Genomic DNA, 17220 nt, shown 5'->3' on the forward strand with positions numbered 1-17220 from the left:
AACAAATACTCGTAAAATGTCCTTTTGCCAAAAAATTTTTCAATATTAAGTTATTGATAAGTTAATGTTATTGATATAAAAATTGCATCGATATGAACTTTTTCAAAGAAACAAAGTTTCAATTAATATTGAACATTTTTTGAACTCTGGTTTTTCGTAAACTATTTGTTTTTCTATCCGCAATAAGATTTTTTTCCTTTGAGATGTGTATACTCTTGAAAAATGCTGTGAAGACGCCATCTCTCTCTCTCTCTCTCTGCGAGTATATTTCAGAACTTCGATAAGCGCACGAACCGGTTCCATGCCCCTTTTATGAAACCAGCAAGCAACGATTAATATTAAAAGTCAGTAGAGCGAATTAACCGACGATTGGGATCGCTTGCGTCAAACTTGCGTCGCGTTTTTGCGGCCTCTCGAAAAATCCTCGGTGTCGAATTTCACCGAGCGACGAATCGGAATCGGATTTGCTTCTAAGAAAAACCGAAGAGCATCGTGCCGTTTCGTAATCTCGCGAGAGAGATGGCGCGCTTGTTAGCGCGCACGTTCATCGTTTCTGGCTTCTCGGAAAAACCTCGGTGTCGAATTTCACGAAGCAACGAATCGGACTCGATCTGTTCTCTCGAGTCGAATATTATCGTTTCGTCATCTCGCGAGATATCTTAGCGCGTATATAGTCGAATGCGTCGATCAGCGTCGAAACGACGATACAGAATATCTCGGTCGGGGCTCTTTAACCTCCCTTTTTCTCGTCTCTTTAAAGCTTCCGCCTTGTCCCTAGTTTCGAGAATCGAGCGTATATGTTCCGAGAATTCTCGCCGTCATTTGGACACCATCTGCCGCGACAAAAATCGCACGGTACGTTTTTATCTAAATATTTGAAGATCATAAAACGCGGTAAGCGACAAACATGTAAAGGAAACGATTGGATTAACTGTGTCTCGATGGCATGTCATTATATGAGAAAGAATCGAGTAACGAGTTTTGAAATCAAATCTAGTTTGACCGCTATGTGCTCGAGAGCGGGATATGATTTATTTTTATGTGTGTCCCCGGCGCTTAACACGATATACATGCGCCTATTTATTCGTAGATAGAAAATATTCCGAGGTTCTCAAAGTGTTTAGATTTATATAAGAAGTTGTAAGAGAGAACTACATTCGTATAAAAAAAAAAAAAAAGAAAGAAAGAAAGATTTAATATTCAGAAAAAAACATATTTTACCTTCGGTTCTTCTTTACGAAGCCACGCCCAGTTTTTGCGTCATAGGCACTGATATATCGTATAAAGATTATCTTGCGCACGTTCCTCAAATTCCAATCTCTCTTACATAGTTTCGTGTTTATTGCGTTTTTATACATTGCGTCCTGAAAGTCCTGATGGCGCGTCTTTACGATTCTCATTCTCGCGCGTCCGCTTTAAGGTGTCGCCTTCCCCGGAAGATATACCCGCACGACACGCGATGAAGGTTCCGACGGGAAAACGACTCCCGACATGGTCCTTGTCATTTATCATTCTTATCCCAAGATTTAGTTTCTCTTTTTATAGCGAGATTCCTTTCGACGATTTGCATGAAACGAGTTTCGCGCGATGCATCCCCTTCTCGTTATCTCACAAAGAAGAGTTTTTGTCCACCAATATCCATTTCTCTTTGTTTGAAATCCTATCGATAGTTTCCATTATCGATCGCGAGACCGCGCGAATTCAAGAATCGAGAAGACTATCATCGTATTCGAAACATTTTTAACCATAGCGTTTCGAGAATCTATATAAAATTTACCTTTTATCGCGCGATAACAATCTCTGTATTTATATACGTGTAAATAATGCGTTATTAAAAAAATAATAATAATAATAATAAAAACACCACGAGAGCTATTGCGATGCGTTACAAACGCGATAAAACGAGTATCGCGAAACGATCGAACGTGCTATTAAAAAAAAAGAAAAAAAAAGTGATTTTTTTTTTTTAGAAATTAATCCCGTGATTAATTCGCAACGTTACGAGACGATATAAACGATAAGACTGACCTTGCGCGATCGCTGAAGAAGTCGACCTTGCTCTTCTTCTTCACCATAACCTGCGGTTGGTGCAGCGGGCTGACGCTAGGCTCGCTGGTGGCCGGCGGCGAGCTGGAACCGGTGCTGGACGACAAGGAACCGGCCCTGCCGCGGCCCGACTCGATCATCTGAGCCTCGCTGGTGCCGCGCCCGTTGGCGGTGACGACGTGATTGCCGTGATTGGGCGGCCCGGCCGATACGGCCAGGCTCGGTCGGGTGTTTTGCCGATTGCGTCGTTTCTTCTTCTTGGCTTCGTTCTCGTCGGGGCGATTACCGGGCACGTTACCGAAGCCGGGTGGCAGCCAGTCGAGATCCTTCTTCAGGTGGCCGCGGCCGCAGCGGCAGCCGCACGCCTTGAACGCGAGATCGTAACCCTTCTTGGTCCAGAGATTCTGATGACGTTGACGCTCGGACCAGCTGCGAGCGCGACCGCAGCTCTTGAGGTACGTGAGTACCGTTTGCTCCCATACGTCGAAGCACTCGCGATGCATAAACTGGCCGATCGGGCAGTTGTCGTTGTTGCAGGTGACCTTGACCGTGTCGTGCAGGGCGTTTAAGCGGATGAGCGTATCGCCGCGCAGGCACTCACCGGTCGGCGTGCAGCATCGCGTCGCCTGGGTCGGATTACCCAGCAGATTGTCCATGGGATCGTTGATACCGCCACCGCCACCTGCGCCGCCCCCGTTCTCCAGGAGGCCGCCGCCACCGCCGCCGTGGCCGCCGTTGGCGTGACGCCGCGGTGCCATAGATGCTCGGTTTTGCTCAAGGTCGCGGTCCGTTTCCCCTTAATTCTCCAACGTAGTTTCTCGATGAGAGTGGCTCGGATGGTAGGTTCGTAAATTGCGAATATCGCGGTTACGACGATCGGCTCGCTTCAGTTCTTCATTTTCGGTTACATCTCACGCGATGCAAATACGACGAAGAAACGAAACCGAATGTGAGAATGGCGGAAATCGATCTAACGCCCGAGACCGATTCGCGACTCGACCAAATCAAGTAGTCGCCTATCCGTAGAATCAAGGTCATTCGTTGTTGCAATTGCGCGTCGCAACAAAATCGCCGGTCGCGCGCGATAGGCACACCGCTCGGAAACACTCGACGGAATATGGCGTGACGTTGGCTCTAGTCTCTCCTAGATGCGCGCGTCCGAGTCAAGGTCACTGCGTACTAGAGACACACCGCGCCACGGTCCAAAGAAAAGTCACTAAAAGTCGCGAAAAGTCCGGCCGTGCGAAGAATACACTACGCGTCCTCGTCGATCATTGTCCTTTTCCGCGTTTCTTTTCTCTCTCTCTCTCTCTCTCTCTCTCTCTCTCTCTCTTTCACGCACGTATATACGTACACATACGCGCATACGTTCGTTCGTTCGTTCGTTCGTTCGTTCACCGCCGTCGACTTGGCATAACACAGCGCGATGTTGCTCCTGCGCGCACGAGACGACGAATGTGTCTCGGCTGCCGGCTTCTCGAATGTCAGGGTCACCGGCGCCGGTACGCGTCGCCGGCGTGCGACGCAATTTCCGATGTTGGGCGCGCGCGCGCGCGTCGTCTTTCGCGACCAACTGCCGCGACAATTCGAATAAGCACGCGTAACGAACGACGTATACAATTTGTGAGAAAAGGACGCACCTTATAAAACACGACGCGACACTGTCTCTCTTTCTTTTTATTTTTCTTACACTTTTCCCTTTTTCTCTCGCTGCTCTCCCGACGAGACAAACGAGCTCGCGACGGAAAAACGCTCGCTCGTACGTAGGGTATACTAGTCACTGAGAGAAGCCGGCGACGACAGCGTGTTGGCTGCCGTGGCGCCGAACGCGGGCGAGCGCGAAAGTGAGGCCCCATTGGGTGAAAGCGAAAGCCACCATGGTGGGGGTCACGGCTAGCGCGCCAATCGATGCGCGCCGTTGTCGCGTCCCTGCTGCTCCGCGGTCGCGACATCGCTCCGTCTCTCTCGCACACACGTCGTCGCTACCTGCTGTCGCCCGCATGCCATCTCTCTCGATACACCAGTCTCCTTCCATCCGTCGCGCGACACGACGCGGTACCTTGTTGATTCTATCCTATTCTTTTTCTCGCCGTGCCTCCCTCTCTCTTTCTCTCGCGCCCGCGAGTGCCTCGCTGCACATACGCGCAACGCACGTTTTACTTTTCGAACCCGGCCGGTCGAATAGCGAATATAATTCGAGATTGTTGTTCGCGTGTGTGCGTATGCGTGTATACGTCTCGCGGTACGAGGCAGCCCGGGCGAATTCAGCGAGAGCGAGAAATCGTACGAAGGTAAGATACGCCAGAATTTGTGTGTCTCGTATCAGTTTCATACCCGGAATCCTTCACCCGTCTCTCTTTTCTCTATCTTTCTCTCTTTCTGTCTCGCGCGCAGGCTATTGCATTATATAGATACGAAGTAATGTATCGCGAGTAGCTGTTTTTCTTTCGAGACAAAGTAAACGAAGTTATCGAGTTAATATATCGTTTTTCTTCTAAGATCGAGGTGTAATATTATGTTTAAAATACGATCAATTTTCCTCGAAATAAATAGAAATTATCTTTGGACAACTTCTCTCCGATAAGACCGTCGACTATGTTCATAACCACAAAGTGTCGATGATAGTAATAGTAACAGTATAAACAGTTCTGAATTCAAAACAAACTGGATAACATTATATAGCGAGTATCAAAAAGGTTAAGTATAAATATTTATGATTATAGATTAAGAGAGAGAGAGAGAGAGAGAGAGAGAGGGTGTGGGGAAATCTCTGTATAAAAAAATCTATCTAATTGTAAGTATACTATTCTATTATTTTCTCAAAAAATGTTTCAATACAAGAAATGAGCTAAGTGTTTAATTTTTCTAGTAATGTCAAGTTTAACTAATATTTCTTTGATCAAGCTTATACCTGTTTTAACTTATTATTACGTTGAAATTAATCTCATTGAACATGTTCTTTAATTTTATTCACATCCTTTTAACATTGGCTCATCTTACTGTCTCGTTGTCATACAACATATAACTACGATATATTTAAAATTCAATATTGTAATTTCAATATTTTCAATTTTTGTTATAAATAAAAAATTGTTTGATTCAACTTTTTTCAAATGTAAGAGGAGTATCTGGAAACTAGGTAAATAATATTTTTCGAATAACACGTTCGTCTCATTTCATCTCTTTTAAGAGATCTCAAGTAATATATACACGCATACACAGACGCAAAAATAATATACATGCATATATTACACGCGATCGTTTAATATACCAACTATAATTATACAATCTTAATTTACGCTTGTTGTTCACAGTATTTCACGTTGCGACGACTTTTTACTGTTATTTTCATTATCAACATATGATGTAATCGGAGTTTATTTATGTACGTATACACGCGAACTCGAGTCGGGTGTACGTGAACAACTTCACGTTCTCCGCTCCGACGAATGATTCACAACGGATGCGTTAACAGCAATTACAAATAATAGTTTCTACTAAAACGTCTGTACACGGTGTTTTTTTCCCTGTTACGCGTCTACGTGCCATTAAACCCTGCGAGATGTACGTCGTAAATTCGCGAAATGCCACGACCATGGGTATCTATGAAAATCGGATCGTACTACGCTATTTTACCGTATAAAAAATGAAACGGTCATGTTTAAAACCGAGCAAAATCAGCCGACGAGATTTAAATAAAACGATAAAAACATCTTTTTATCACATATCTGTTTTTGATAAATCTGTTTTTAAAAAAAATATATTGTCTCTCTCTCTCTCTCTCTCTCTCTCTCTCTCTCTCTCTCTCTCTCTGTTTCTAATAAATTTTACTACAAAGATAACAAATGATTTATCGTATCACTTTCTTTTATTTTTGCAATTATTTTAAATTATATAACATAACCTCCAAGCATTTTTCATTGCAGATTTCATTTTGACAACTTTGCGATGACATTTGGAGATGTGCAGTTCTCGACAATGATGTATATCACGATTGGAAATATTTATGCGCGAAAAATTTCAATTCCTATCCAGGTAAGTCTCGATAAAATAGTCCCGACATATTTATCCAGATAAAATCTTTTCCACTGGAATTTCGATTTATGCTAATTGCATGTTATAGAAACTCGTAATATAGGACATGATTAGCCAAGTAGACAAGTCTCTCGAGGCGAATTTTAATTTAGACTACCGCAAACTTGTCTCTTGCATATTATTTTCAATGTCATCGGCGCTTTAGATTTCAGAGAATCCAACGAGAATCTTTCGATACTTTTTTATTCGATGCATTTATTTATGCGGCATAGCTATGACAACGACTAGGCACAAGTATAAAACTAGATAAATAAAAGTATATCATACATTGATAAAATATACTTGTGTACGTGTATTCGAAGTTATATCTAATATTTGTCGAGAAATTTATATCTGCAAATATACACATATATGCTATTGAAGCAATTTATCGATGATAAATCGAAGGAGCGTTTTATCCGTCATTTCTCGACTCACTTTTGCGAACTTGTTATCGCAACTGTCAGCGAAAGAGTCGCACAAACAACATTCTGATTTAACATGTAAATGTCATGAATTATTGAGCGTTCGACTTATCTGCAATATAAAAGAGAACATCATCAATAGGAAAGATATTTTCTCTTAATGATTATTTTATGCTGAATAAAATATTTATAATCGCATACAGAATACATACATCAAAGATTTTTCTTTCCGGTATAACTGATATTTTATCAAACTTGCTGATATTTTTACTTTAATTGGAAAAAATATATGCCGGATAACAAATCTTTCGCGAAATGCTCTATTCTGTGTGCCAAGTTACTTTTTTAAAAAGAAATTACATAATATGTATGCGAATTGTATTAATAACAAACAGAATAGATACACAACTAAAGGAGAGTAGATACAAGAGATATTTCTTTTTTATATCCTGATAAAAAATTTATTTTTTTAATAAATTACTTTTACAGATTAATTATTCTTTCTGATTTCATTATATTTGATACTATTATATCTCATTTATATATAATAGTAAGATAATAAATAAAATTTGTGAACAAATAATATTTTATAACATTATTATAGCCACTTAAAATTTTATAAAATTCAGAAACACGTTAAAAATATTTTATATATCTACTTTATTTATTTTTGGGAGGCTTTTCAATTATAAATGTATTACCGTATTATATTCTAATCCATATCTATTTTATTATAACAATAAATCACGTATAAAGTTTGTTCAAACGCAACGCTAAATGTATTTATATAGCATTCCCACATAGTTCAGTCATACGGAATAAATCGTAAAGAGCTGATTCTGTTTGCCCGAGTATAATCTAGTGTGTTTTCGACCGAAACTACGCAACGAGCCGGCTTCGCAACGGCAAAGCGAAACGAGATACGTATTAGATTACGTTGCATAATTTTATCGGCGATCGTAAAGCCGTAAGGAAACTTGATACCGCCCAATTCGCACGCGACACGAGTCCATAAATTGCGGATGTTGATAAAAGTAGTGCGTAAAAATTTTCGATACTAAAATCATATAATGGTTGAATTTTATGCTGCTCTGACATAGAGCATCACGAGCGTTTTGGAAAACGATGATGCGCGATCATTCTTTCAACGACCAATAATAGTTTAATTAATTGATTGAAATTTTTAATCAAATTATTAATATTTACATAATTTATATTATTATTATTATTATTATTATCTAAAATTATAGTTAAATTTATTTATTTTCTATCTAACAAAGAGATTTGTGTGTAAAAATAAATGTTGCGTTAGATTTGATTATGATGGATCTAACATAAACGAAACCCAATCAAATTTTGCGTTTGACGAATCTATTCGACATATTACGAAGATTTTTTTCAATGGCATAGACAAACAATCGGGTTCGGGAACGGCGGATGAATACGTCGAGAGATTCACGATGAGAATATTTCGTTCACGCGTGAATTCTCCTCCAATAAATACCCAGGTATGACGATAAATAACAAAAGCCCGGAGTGAACGAAGTATATATCGCGCTCGAGCACATTGACGTCGAGAGAGACGAATTTGATTCGCCGGCATGGCGAGGACTCGCCATTTGTATCGACTCGTGTAAATATTGTACAAGAGCTGAGTGAGTCCCGCGCCGCGGCGGAAATCCAGGTCAGTCGGTTCCCGAATTTCGCCGGTCGATGATCAGACGCGAGGGAACCCGACCGTTGCCACTGCCTACGGGGTACCCGAGAAAGGATAATCCAGCGTTCTCTCGAGAGGGCTCCCCGTGAAAAAGCTGTTTTGATCGGTTCGGGTTTCTAGGACGGTGACCGTGAATGAGGCTTTAAGCCGGTACATACGACGCTATACGTCATAGGGAAGAAGAGCGGAACCGGAGGGGGAGGTTGCAGGCAGACGAGTAGTTTACGTATATATAAAGACGAGTTCGGATATATAAAGAACCAGATGTCACACTGAAAAGAACACGCGTAAACCCTGTCCCCCCATTCGCGCATTAAGAAGTACCCGGGGTGCGCTATTAAAAATCCGCCCCTTTACAAGGATGAATCGAAAAAAGTAGAACGGTAGGAAAATTTCGTGACAATTTCGCATCGGGAGAGAAATTTCTCCGGCTTTCTTCTTTCTCTACACTACTTTGCGATGATAAAAATATTTGCGCAATGACGTTTGTGCATGATACGGCAAAAATATTTTGCATTTAAATTTGAATATTCTGTACGCCTCTGTCGCGATTGCAAACTCGGGTGATAAAATTGTAATATTTGAACCTCGCTTTCTTCATCGCCGACAAAAGTTGACAGTCATAGGCATAGGTATGGGAAGACGTACAGATATTCACGATAATGCATGCTAAATGTCACGCCGATCGTAAGCACGTAACGTCAACTATACTCGCGGTAGCGAAAGTCGCGAGAGTCACATGTACATGACATCTCGCGGTGTCAATTCTTACAAATTCTCACCAAGATCGGAAGCATACTATGAGAGATGAAAAAAGAAGGAAAAAAAACCGCAGAACTCCCGTTGTCGAATCCACGGCATTGCATTAACATCCATTCTCATCGGAAACGCGATAAAGCGCGTAATCCAAGTCGTCATTGTTACGCTAACCGTCTGCGCGCATTCATTTTTCACCCTCCTCCCCCTTCCCCACCGGCGTACACGCGCGTCCTCGGTGAGGACGCGGAGGGTTATCCTGGGAGCCTCGTTTGCAGCTACGCGATAGAACGAGCGGCGGCGTTGGTCGGCGGGGGTTAGCTGGCCTCCGGGGTGGAGAGGATAGGAAAAGCAACGAGGGGAGAGTGGCGCCCAGTTAGAGGTTGGAGTTTGAAGGTTAGGGGCACCGGGTTGATCGGGTTGGGGTGCCGAAGAGAGAGAGAGAGAGAAAGAGAAAAGGAGAGAGCGGGGGTGTATAGGTCTAGGTTCAGGGGCGGCATTGCCCCGGATGGGCGTGCACTTTCGGTTTCACTTTCGGCTGCGCATGCTCGCTGCACTCGCAGGCTACCAGGGTCTCTTCCCCCTCGGCTGCTTAAGCATCGGCAGCAGGGGTCGTATGCGCCCCCCCCCTCTTCTCCCCTCTCGCGAGGCTTCTTACCCCGCGTAAAGCCCACCACTACTACGCCCGTTTCCACTGCCAGCAACAGCAGCGGCTTCACCACCACCATCATCCCCCGTCGACCATCACCACCGTTACCGGGCCACCATCGTGTTCTACCCCATGCCCGGCATTTCCCGGCTACATCGGGATTGGAAATTACAAGGCGCGTCGTCACTCGTCGGAGAACGCGCGACGCTCTCCTTCCCGGATTTCAACCCTAAAACCATCCACGCGTTTCTACGCGAACGTTCTACTTTCCGCGTTCGACATGAACGGGCCCCTCGAAAGTCGCTCGCCGAGCTGTCCCGCCCTCCCACGATCGAATTCATTCTACGATCCATATCGTTATCTACCTAAATAAGGCGTCGTAATCATTCTCGCGCTGTAACCGCGATACGTTATAATGTGGCTCATCGAGTGGCCCATCGAGTGGCCCATTGACAACGAGTGATCTTTAAACGTGTCACACTTTCCAAAAAATCAACACGATTTATACCTGCTAACATCGTTTTCTCCACCATCTTTAAAGAACTTTGATTTATAAAATAATTCATGTATTCTGATATATATAAAACTAGGAATATGAAATAGAATAAATTGAATCACACAAACAATTCTGTTACAATAAAACGCGATATTTTGTCCATTCGGATTTATTAGTTTCAATGTTAATTTGTAATACTTGCAATGATTGCGACACGAAATGAGCGAATAGAGAACGATAATGGATTACGCGCAGTACAATGTTGCTATTTCCTTCGAACAAAGAAAACGGCTTAGCCCATGTATTTTTGTACTTCAACCATTCCTGTCTCTCCAAAGCTCGCTCCAAGTTATACTCGATGTGTGACATATAAAGAAATATCGTCAAACAAACTACCGCTTGAAAAAATTGTACGCAATAGTGTGCGCAAAAATTTACATATGTTAATTTACATATAAATTTACATATTGAAAAGCTTTAATTATAATTCGTTGATGGATAAAGACGCATTGTAGTGTGATAAGATTTTATGAAAAAATTGTTTCGATAACTGCAATGTATTGTATAATTTGCATCTATATAATCTCACATCTAATCCACATCATTACATTTAGACAATTGTATCTTTAATCATCATATTTAATATATTTAATCAATTATACATATATATATTAAATTTTTATACTGTGATGGAGAGACATGTCTATAAGCAAATAATTTTTTTTTTAACAGATGGTAATATTTAATATAAATGGCGGATGTAGATAATAATAATTAAATATATATATATATTTAAATATTATTATCTACATCCGCCATTTATATTAAATATTACCATCTGTTAAAAAAAAAAAATTATTTGCTTATAGACATGTCTCTCCATCACAATATAAAAATTTAATATATTTAAACGATTCTTGTGCGTATACATATACGCGAACGTATACAACTTTATAAATAAATGAAAAATATCGCAAAGTATAGAAAATACTTTGAGATATAAATAAAAGCGAAACAAAACGATATTATTCTCTTATCTAATTCAAGATTAATTAAAGAGTACGTGCCTCTCTTAATCTCTCTTAAAGAGATAGAGGTGCAAGAGATAAAAATCATAATGTTTATTGTAGATACAATATATCATATAACGCTTTGTACGTTTGATAATCTGCCAATCGAGTGGTTTACAAGTAACACGTCGCGACGCAAAAATAAAATTTTCTTACGCATTTATATGAAACCGAGTGCATCGACTTGTTCGCGGTAAAGTTGGTTTACGGCCGTCGCTGGCTGGCAGAGCTATTCATAGCATACCGACGTGCAATTGCATAAAGCCAGTGGATACGTTGACCCTAAGTGTTACGTAACTTGCGTCTAGTGCCAGCTATCAGCGAAACGATAACGCCGCGGTTCCGATAGTCGGTCTACCGCTGTATATCTATGAGAACATTTGCGCACAGATCGTCCTATTATTCGCAATCACATCCCCCTCCGTGTCTTATCTCCCGACTACGTCCATCGACTTTCGAAATAGACATTTGGCTTACGTGGAAGTTAATACCGCGAATAGACCTCACGTTCGCCAGACTCGATATATCGCGCTTTACGTGGGAAAACGATGCAGTTTGCGGACAACTAACGATATCGATGATATACCGATTTTCGCAATAACAAGAATTGTTCCAGTCGTCTCTCTCCCTCTCTCTCTGATTTTTTACATATTTGAGATAAAGAATTATAAACAGCGGATATGATAAATGACATTTGAATTTAAGATAAAGAATTATGAACAAGAATGTGATAAATGACGAATTTGTTAATCAAATTTAGGGTATAGGTTTATTATCTTTGATATCTCTATTATATAGATTTCTCACAGTCTAATGATAAAATCATTTAATCAAATGATCTTTCCAAATGTGATATGTGTTTGCGATGTATAGAACATGAGATTATTTTTATGGATAGTTTATTCGTAACGGAAAAAAAAAAATTCTGGAATTCTTCTTTAACGTTTAGTCTTCCCTGCACTATTCTCGAAATGACTCGATAAATGATACTATAATTTTTCTGTTAAAAAATTACATATTAAATTTATTTTATTTTTATATTGATCACATACGAGAGAGAGAGAGAGAGAGAGAGAGAGACAGAAACAATAGTTTATAGAATAATATTGCAAAAGGAAAGCTTTTGTCATTTAGATTATTCCTTTACATCAATATTGATCTAGTAGAAACTAGTTACACGATGGATCCAAAGTTCGTATCAATGTATCGTAAGCGGTATATTCGTGATAATTTCTCGTTCATACTCAAGTCATCATCTCAAGGTACTCTCGGCTTGCTGTACGGTAACAAGCAAACGCTATCGCGAGTTCAGGTTGCGGGATAATCTGGTTTGCGCTTGATAGCGCGTTACATGAAGTTAGACGGATGATGCTTGGCGTATTTGCCACGAGCGGAGTTTCTAACAAAGCCCTCGTCGTCGATTCGACGACGCCTCCGGCATTCTCGTCGACAAGCGAAACTGGGTTACCACGGCAGCGATTCCTAGCTCTCTACGAAGTAAACCGAGATCCGCGTGCGTGCGTGCGTGCGCGCGCGACCGATCGTCGCGACAAAGATGCCGAGGGATTCATATGTGTACGTATCGTTGCCGGCATGTACGCGTGACAATATTCGGAAGCTGCACGGAATAAAAGATACGCGTCTAATCTCGAGCCTTTTGTGTCTCGCATCTGCAAAGTTCGCGCGGGTCTCTGTCGCGTTCTTTCAATTCACGCGCCGAAAAACTGCGAAGGGTGCCGAATCAATAGACACTTCAATAGGCTAAATCCTTAAACTGATCTGACATAAAGATTATCGGCTGTGACAATTTCGCCGAATACAATGCGTCCAGTTATATCGGGAACTGTCTGGCGTCTGTTTCGTGAAACGGTAGCAAGTGCAAAAACATTTACCAGATACCATTTTCGAATAATTCACGCTGTTATGAGGATATAATACATGGAGAAGAGATACAGTTTATTCACTGTAATATTTTAAATACTTCAAGTACAAAAAGTTACTCGAGAGACCTAGATAATAATATTAAATGTGATAAAATATTTCTCGTTCAATATCGGTTTTAACGCTCTGAATAAAAGAATGATTATCAATTTTTTATCATCCAACGATTCTTTATAATTTTTTTTTTTTTTTTTTTTCTAAAAATAATATATTTTTATCTTAATAACATTTTAATTTATAGAGCAGCATCGCGAACGTTTCGTTATCCCATCTAGTAATAAACTCTAATGATTTAGTTAGTTAGTTCTCTAACTCTTTAAGTATCCAACTGATCGGCGGAAGTAGCTATCAGTTTTTGTTCCAACTGCTAAATCATTTCTTCGGTATTTATATTGAATCTTGGTACAATACAGACGCGACAATAGCGTTAAATGCGCGACGCGTAACACGATTCACGCTCGCGACCAGCACGAAGAAAACGATGTTGTGTACTTTAATTACAAAGCGAACGGATTTATGTACGCTAACGTCCGCGTATCCCGCCGTGACGCGGATTTAATTACAGCCGCGGCTCCCGCGGCGCGCGCGCACCATTAATTAAGAAATACGGTTACCACCCGATTTAATCGCACTGAGCTCGAATGATCGTTTTGGTAGAATGTTCTAGAATTCTGACGCTCGTTACGTCGTCGCTATAACGATGTGAAATTAAGCGCGGTCACGTTATGCCGTTGTGTCAAAACGTTTATTCGCGAACGCGATGCGCGATAAATTGGCTGAAATTTATTTGACGTCATTATTAATCTCATTGACGAAAATTCTGTCGCGTATTTCGCTCGATAGTGATTAGTAGAATTGTCAAGGAAACCGATAAGATCCATTTAATCGTAATAAGAAAATAAACATAAGTTTTTATACGCTGGAAGAGTCCCTATCTTCGTCGGCTCGTAAGTCGTAAAGAAAAGAAATCCTTGTTCCGATCAGCGCTGTCAAAATCTGGGTGGCGATATATCGCTTCCGTCTGCTCTCTCTTCTTCGGACATACATATCAGCGTGTGCAGTCAGACTCGAAACGGTTTCCATGCTCTGCTCGTATCGCGTGTTTCGTGTACCCTCTGATTTACCGTCTATATTCGTATTTCATTGCTCACATTCATCTTAGCCGCGGTATAAACCAGTCGCGTATCTAGGATTTTTCAAAGAGAGATACGTGACTGAGACGCGTGACCGCGCAAGGGAAAAAGATCTATTAGCTTTTTTGCTTCCGCACAACCGGATGTACGAAGAGTGGAAGATAATAAATGGACCTAAAATGATCTGAATGATACAAACATGTTCTTTTTACTCTGAATCCTCACAGTTTTGACATATCTCATATGTTACATTAATCTTTATGCAAGATATTGAGTTATCTCATATGTTATATGTGATAACTCAATCATATATTATTTTAATTATATTATTTATATATTTTTTAAATTATACATTTGTGTTTTAATATCTCATACATACATATCGGCGCGCATGTAAAATGCTACTGCGTCTTTTGAGCCGCAATAACATCCATTGTCTCGATAAAGACTCGTTAGGCAAAGTTTACAATTATCGTCGGCACAGCCGTGCAAAATTCGCGAAAACGTGATCTGGGATCTTATCCGCGGACAGCAATGATTTACGTCCGAATATATCTCTGGCGATAAGCAGTCGGAGCTTCGGCCACGAACTTCATGCCACGAGAGAGCCGCAAGTGTCGGCCGATCGCCGATAACGGAGGTCATCGAAGAGCTCTCTAAGATCTCTGTCGGAGGGGTCAGAGGGCGGGATACACAACGACGTTTTACAGCATATTACGGATAGAACGATTCGGAGGGAGGAGGATGGAAGGGGATTAAATCCTCGATTATGCCGTCGAGCACGAAAGCGGCGAAAACGAAAGGAAAGACATCGTCCCTCATTGCGCGAGATTGGATTTGCCGAGATCTCGTTTATCGTATTAGCCGATGCCGAGGAGTTCCACGAACGGATGCGCGCCTCGTACGTTCGTAGCCCAGAAAATCGTCTCAATGACTCGTAATTAGGGAATTCGAGGAATCGAACGGTTTACCGCCTCCCAACGAAGCTAAACTATCCTCGGCCGGTTGTTGCGTCCTTCGAGCATCGTGTATTTATTTCCTCGTACATTCGAATACGGCGTAGTTACGAGACTTCAAAATATTTGTTCCTCATGCACGCGTAGTTTACTCGCTTTTACGGATTTAAGCACGTTTGTATGCCTAGCGAACACAAATATCGGTAAGCGCGTGAGTCACGGCAATAGTTATATGTGCGAGATTATTATTCTTTGAAACACAACATAATAGCTATGATTCGTAAATATCGGTGATTTTAATTAATTATAATTGAGTTACATCCTTTATATCCCTCTCCTCTCTTATCAAGGAAATTAATATATACGCCTCTTTTGTTTAATTTTCCAATCATATTTGTGCTTAAGATCGATCGCCTTCTATATACGTATTCTTATTTTATTATACCTTGATAATGTTAGTCATAATATATTTTCAATTTTTTTTTTACTCATTCTTCGTTATATCATAGTGCTTTTATCCTTTCCATTTCTTGTGTATATTATTAGATCATTTTTTATTTTGTAATCTTACAATTTTATAACAATGAAGAAAAAATCAACTAGAAACCCTTTAACAGGCGTGGACCGCGTCGAAATGGAATCGCTCTAATCGCGCCTCTCCCACACATCGACTAACTTTTATGATTAGATATCGAGAAACGCTCAACGACTTGCTCCTAACTACTAGTGGCGATTAGATAGGACAATAATTGCGGAACAATGACCGCTCGTCGGCCGTTAGCAACGTTGCGTTGCTACCGAGCGATCGTTGCAAATTGTCTCTGCGAATCGATACGCTATTCCCCACACGTCGATAATTCCCCGATAGTAAACACATACTTGCAATTCCATTGGATACAATCATGTGTGTTTTTCTCTTATCGTTTAACCCTTTCATCGCATTTTAATTTGCCTCAAAATAATTGCGAATTTTCGATTGGCAGTGAAATTTGCTCGCAATGTCATTTAAATAAATTTAAAAATAAATAAATATATGAAGAATTATATATAAATATAATATTTTTAATAAATGGTTCTTTTTTTTTCCCCCCGAGATATAATAATTTGGGAGACTAAAAAACAGAGACAGAGACTAAAAGATTTCTTCATCAAAAAGAGAAACGATTTGCCTTTTTTGCTTTCACTTTTTAATTCAAGATTGACTTTTTTCTTTTAGTGAAAAGCAATATAATCTGTGCATATCAGATTAAAGAATTTGAAAGCCGTCGCATTGTAATTGATGGATGATGAATGATACATTGCGACGCACAAAAGCCTCGTAAAATGCTTTCCATTGCACAGAGGTGCACAAACGTGTCTGCTATACTGTTAACATTTTATAAGCGAACGAGTTTTGCTCGTAAACGGGCGTGTACTCGCTCCCAGCGCGTGTATCATATACATACAGACATACACAAACATAATATCCAATATCGACTAACATCGACGGTGCCTGGTAATAGATTGAAAAGTGAAGCAGACAGTTACGGTCGGATGGTACGTAACGGTTGTTGCATTAATGATCAACTGGAGAGAAAGAGTGAGAGAGAGAGAGAGAGAAAATAATCGAGCTTGCGAGCAATAATCAGTATTATACAATTATGGATAATCGAATGGATTTCATCAAACGAAAGAATGTATTTTTCGCACTGTTTACTTCCAAACAAAACTCGGAATCCATTCCGGATATTAAATTGAAATTGTCTAAATCCAAACTTTCGCGTGCAATCTATATAATGAATTGGAAATGTCAGAATAAAAATAAGAATTAAATTATTTTTTAGAATTACCATAAAACCCAAAATCTATATACAATACTTGTTTGCGTGATGTTTTTATTTGATAAAAGTGTAAAAACAAGAAGAAATAATTTTTTTATATATATATAGTTCACTTTTAATTAACATCTTTTAATTAA

The 17220-nt window shown here is 40.4% G+C and overlaps 1 protein-coding gene and 1 long non-coding RNA gene across 6 annotated transcripts in view; one reads left to right on the forward strand and one right to left on the reverse strand.

The window, feature by feature from the left end:
• The window catches only part of LOC138940388 (headcase protein-like), a 159354-nt gene extending 155265 nt beyond the window's left edge, over positions 1-4089 (reverse strand). Inside the window, exon 1 of the mRNA XM_070309257.1 lies at positions 2029-4089. Within this exon, the coding sequence (XP_070165358.1) occupies positions 2029-2804 (776 nt within the window). The 5' untranslated portion in view covers positions 2805-4089. The remainder of the gene's footprint in view (positions 1-2028) is intronic.
• The window catches only part of LOC138940389 (uncharacterized), a 111240-nt gene continuing 97954 nt past the window's right edge, over positions 3935-17220 (forward strand). The window contains exons 1-2 of one of the 5 annotated variants that reach the window (XR_011447989.1): positions 3935-4337; positions 5973-6081. This is a non-coding gene — a long non-coding RNA (uncharacterized lncRNA). The remainder of the gene's footprint in view (positions 4338-5972; positions 6082-17220) is intronic. The other 4 variants (XR_011447990.1, XR_011447987.1, XR_011447988.1 and 1 more) reach the window with 4 other exon arrangements.

This window comes from Polyergus mexicanus, unplaced genomic scaffold (genome assembly GCF_030449975.1).
Source record: "Polyergus mexicanus isolate NDT 795.1 unplaced genomic scaffold, iyPolMexi1.0 SCAF_16, whole genome shotgun sequence".
Taxonomy (NCBI): Eukaryota; Metazoa; Arthropoda; class Insecta; order Hymenoptera; family Formicidae; genus Polyergus; species Polyergus mexicanus.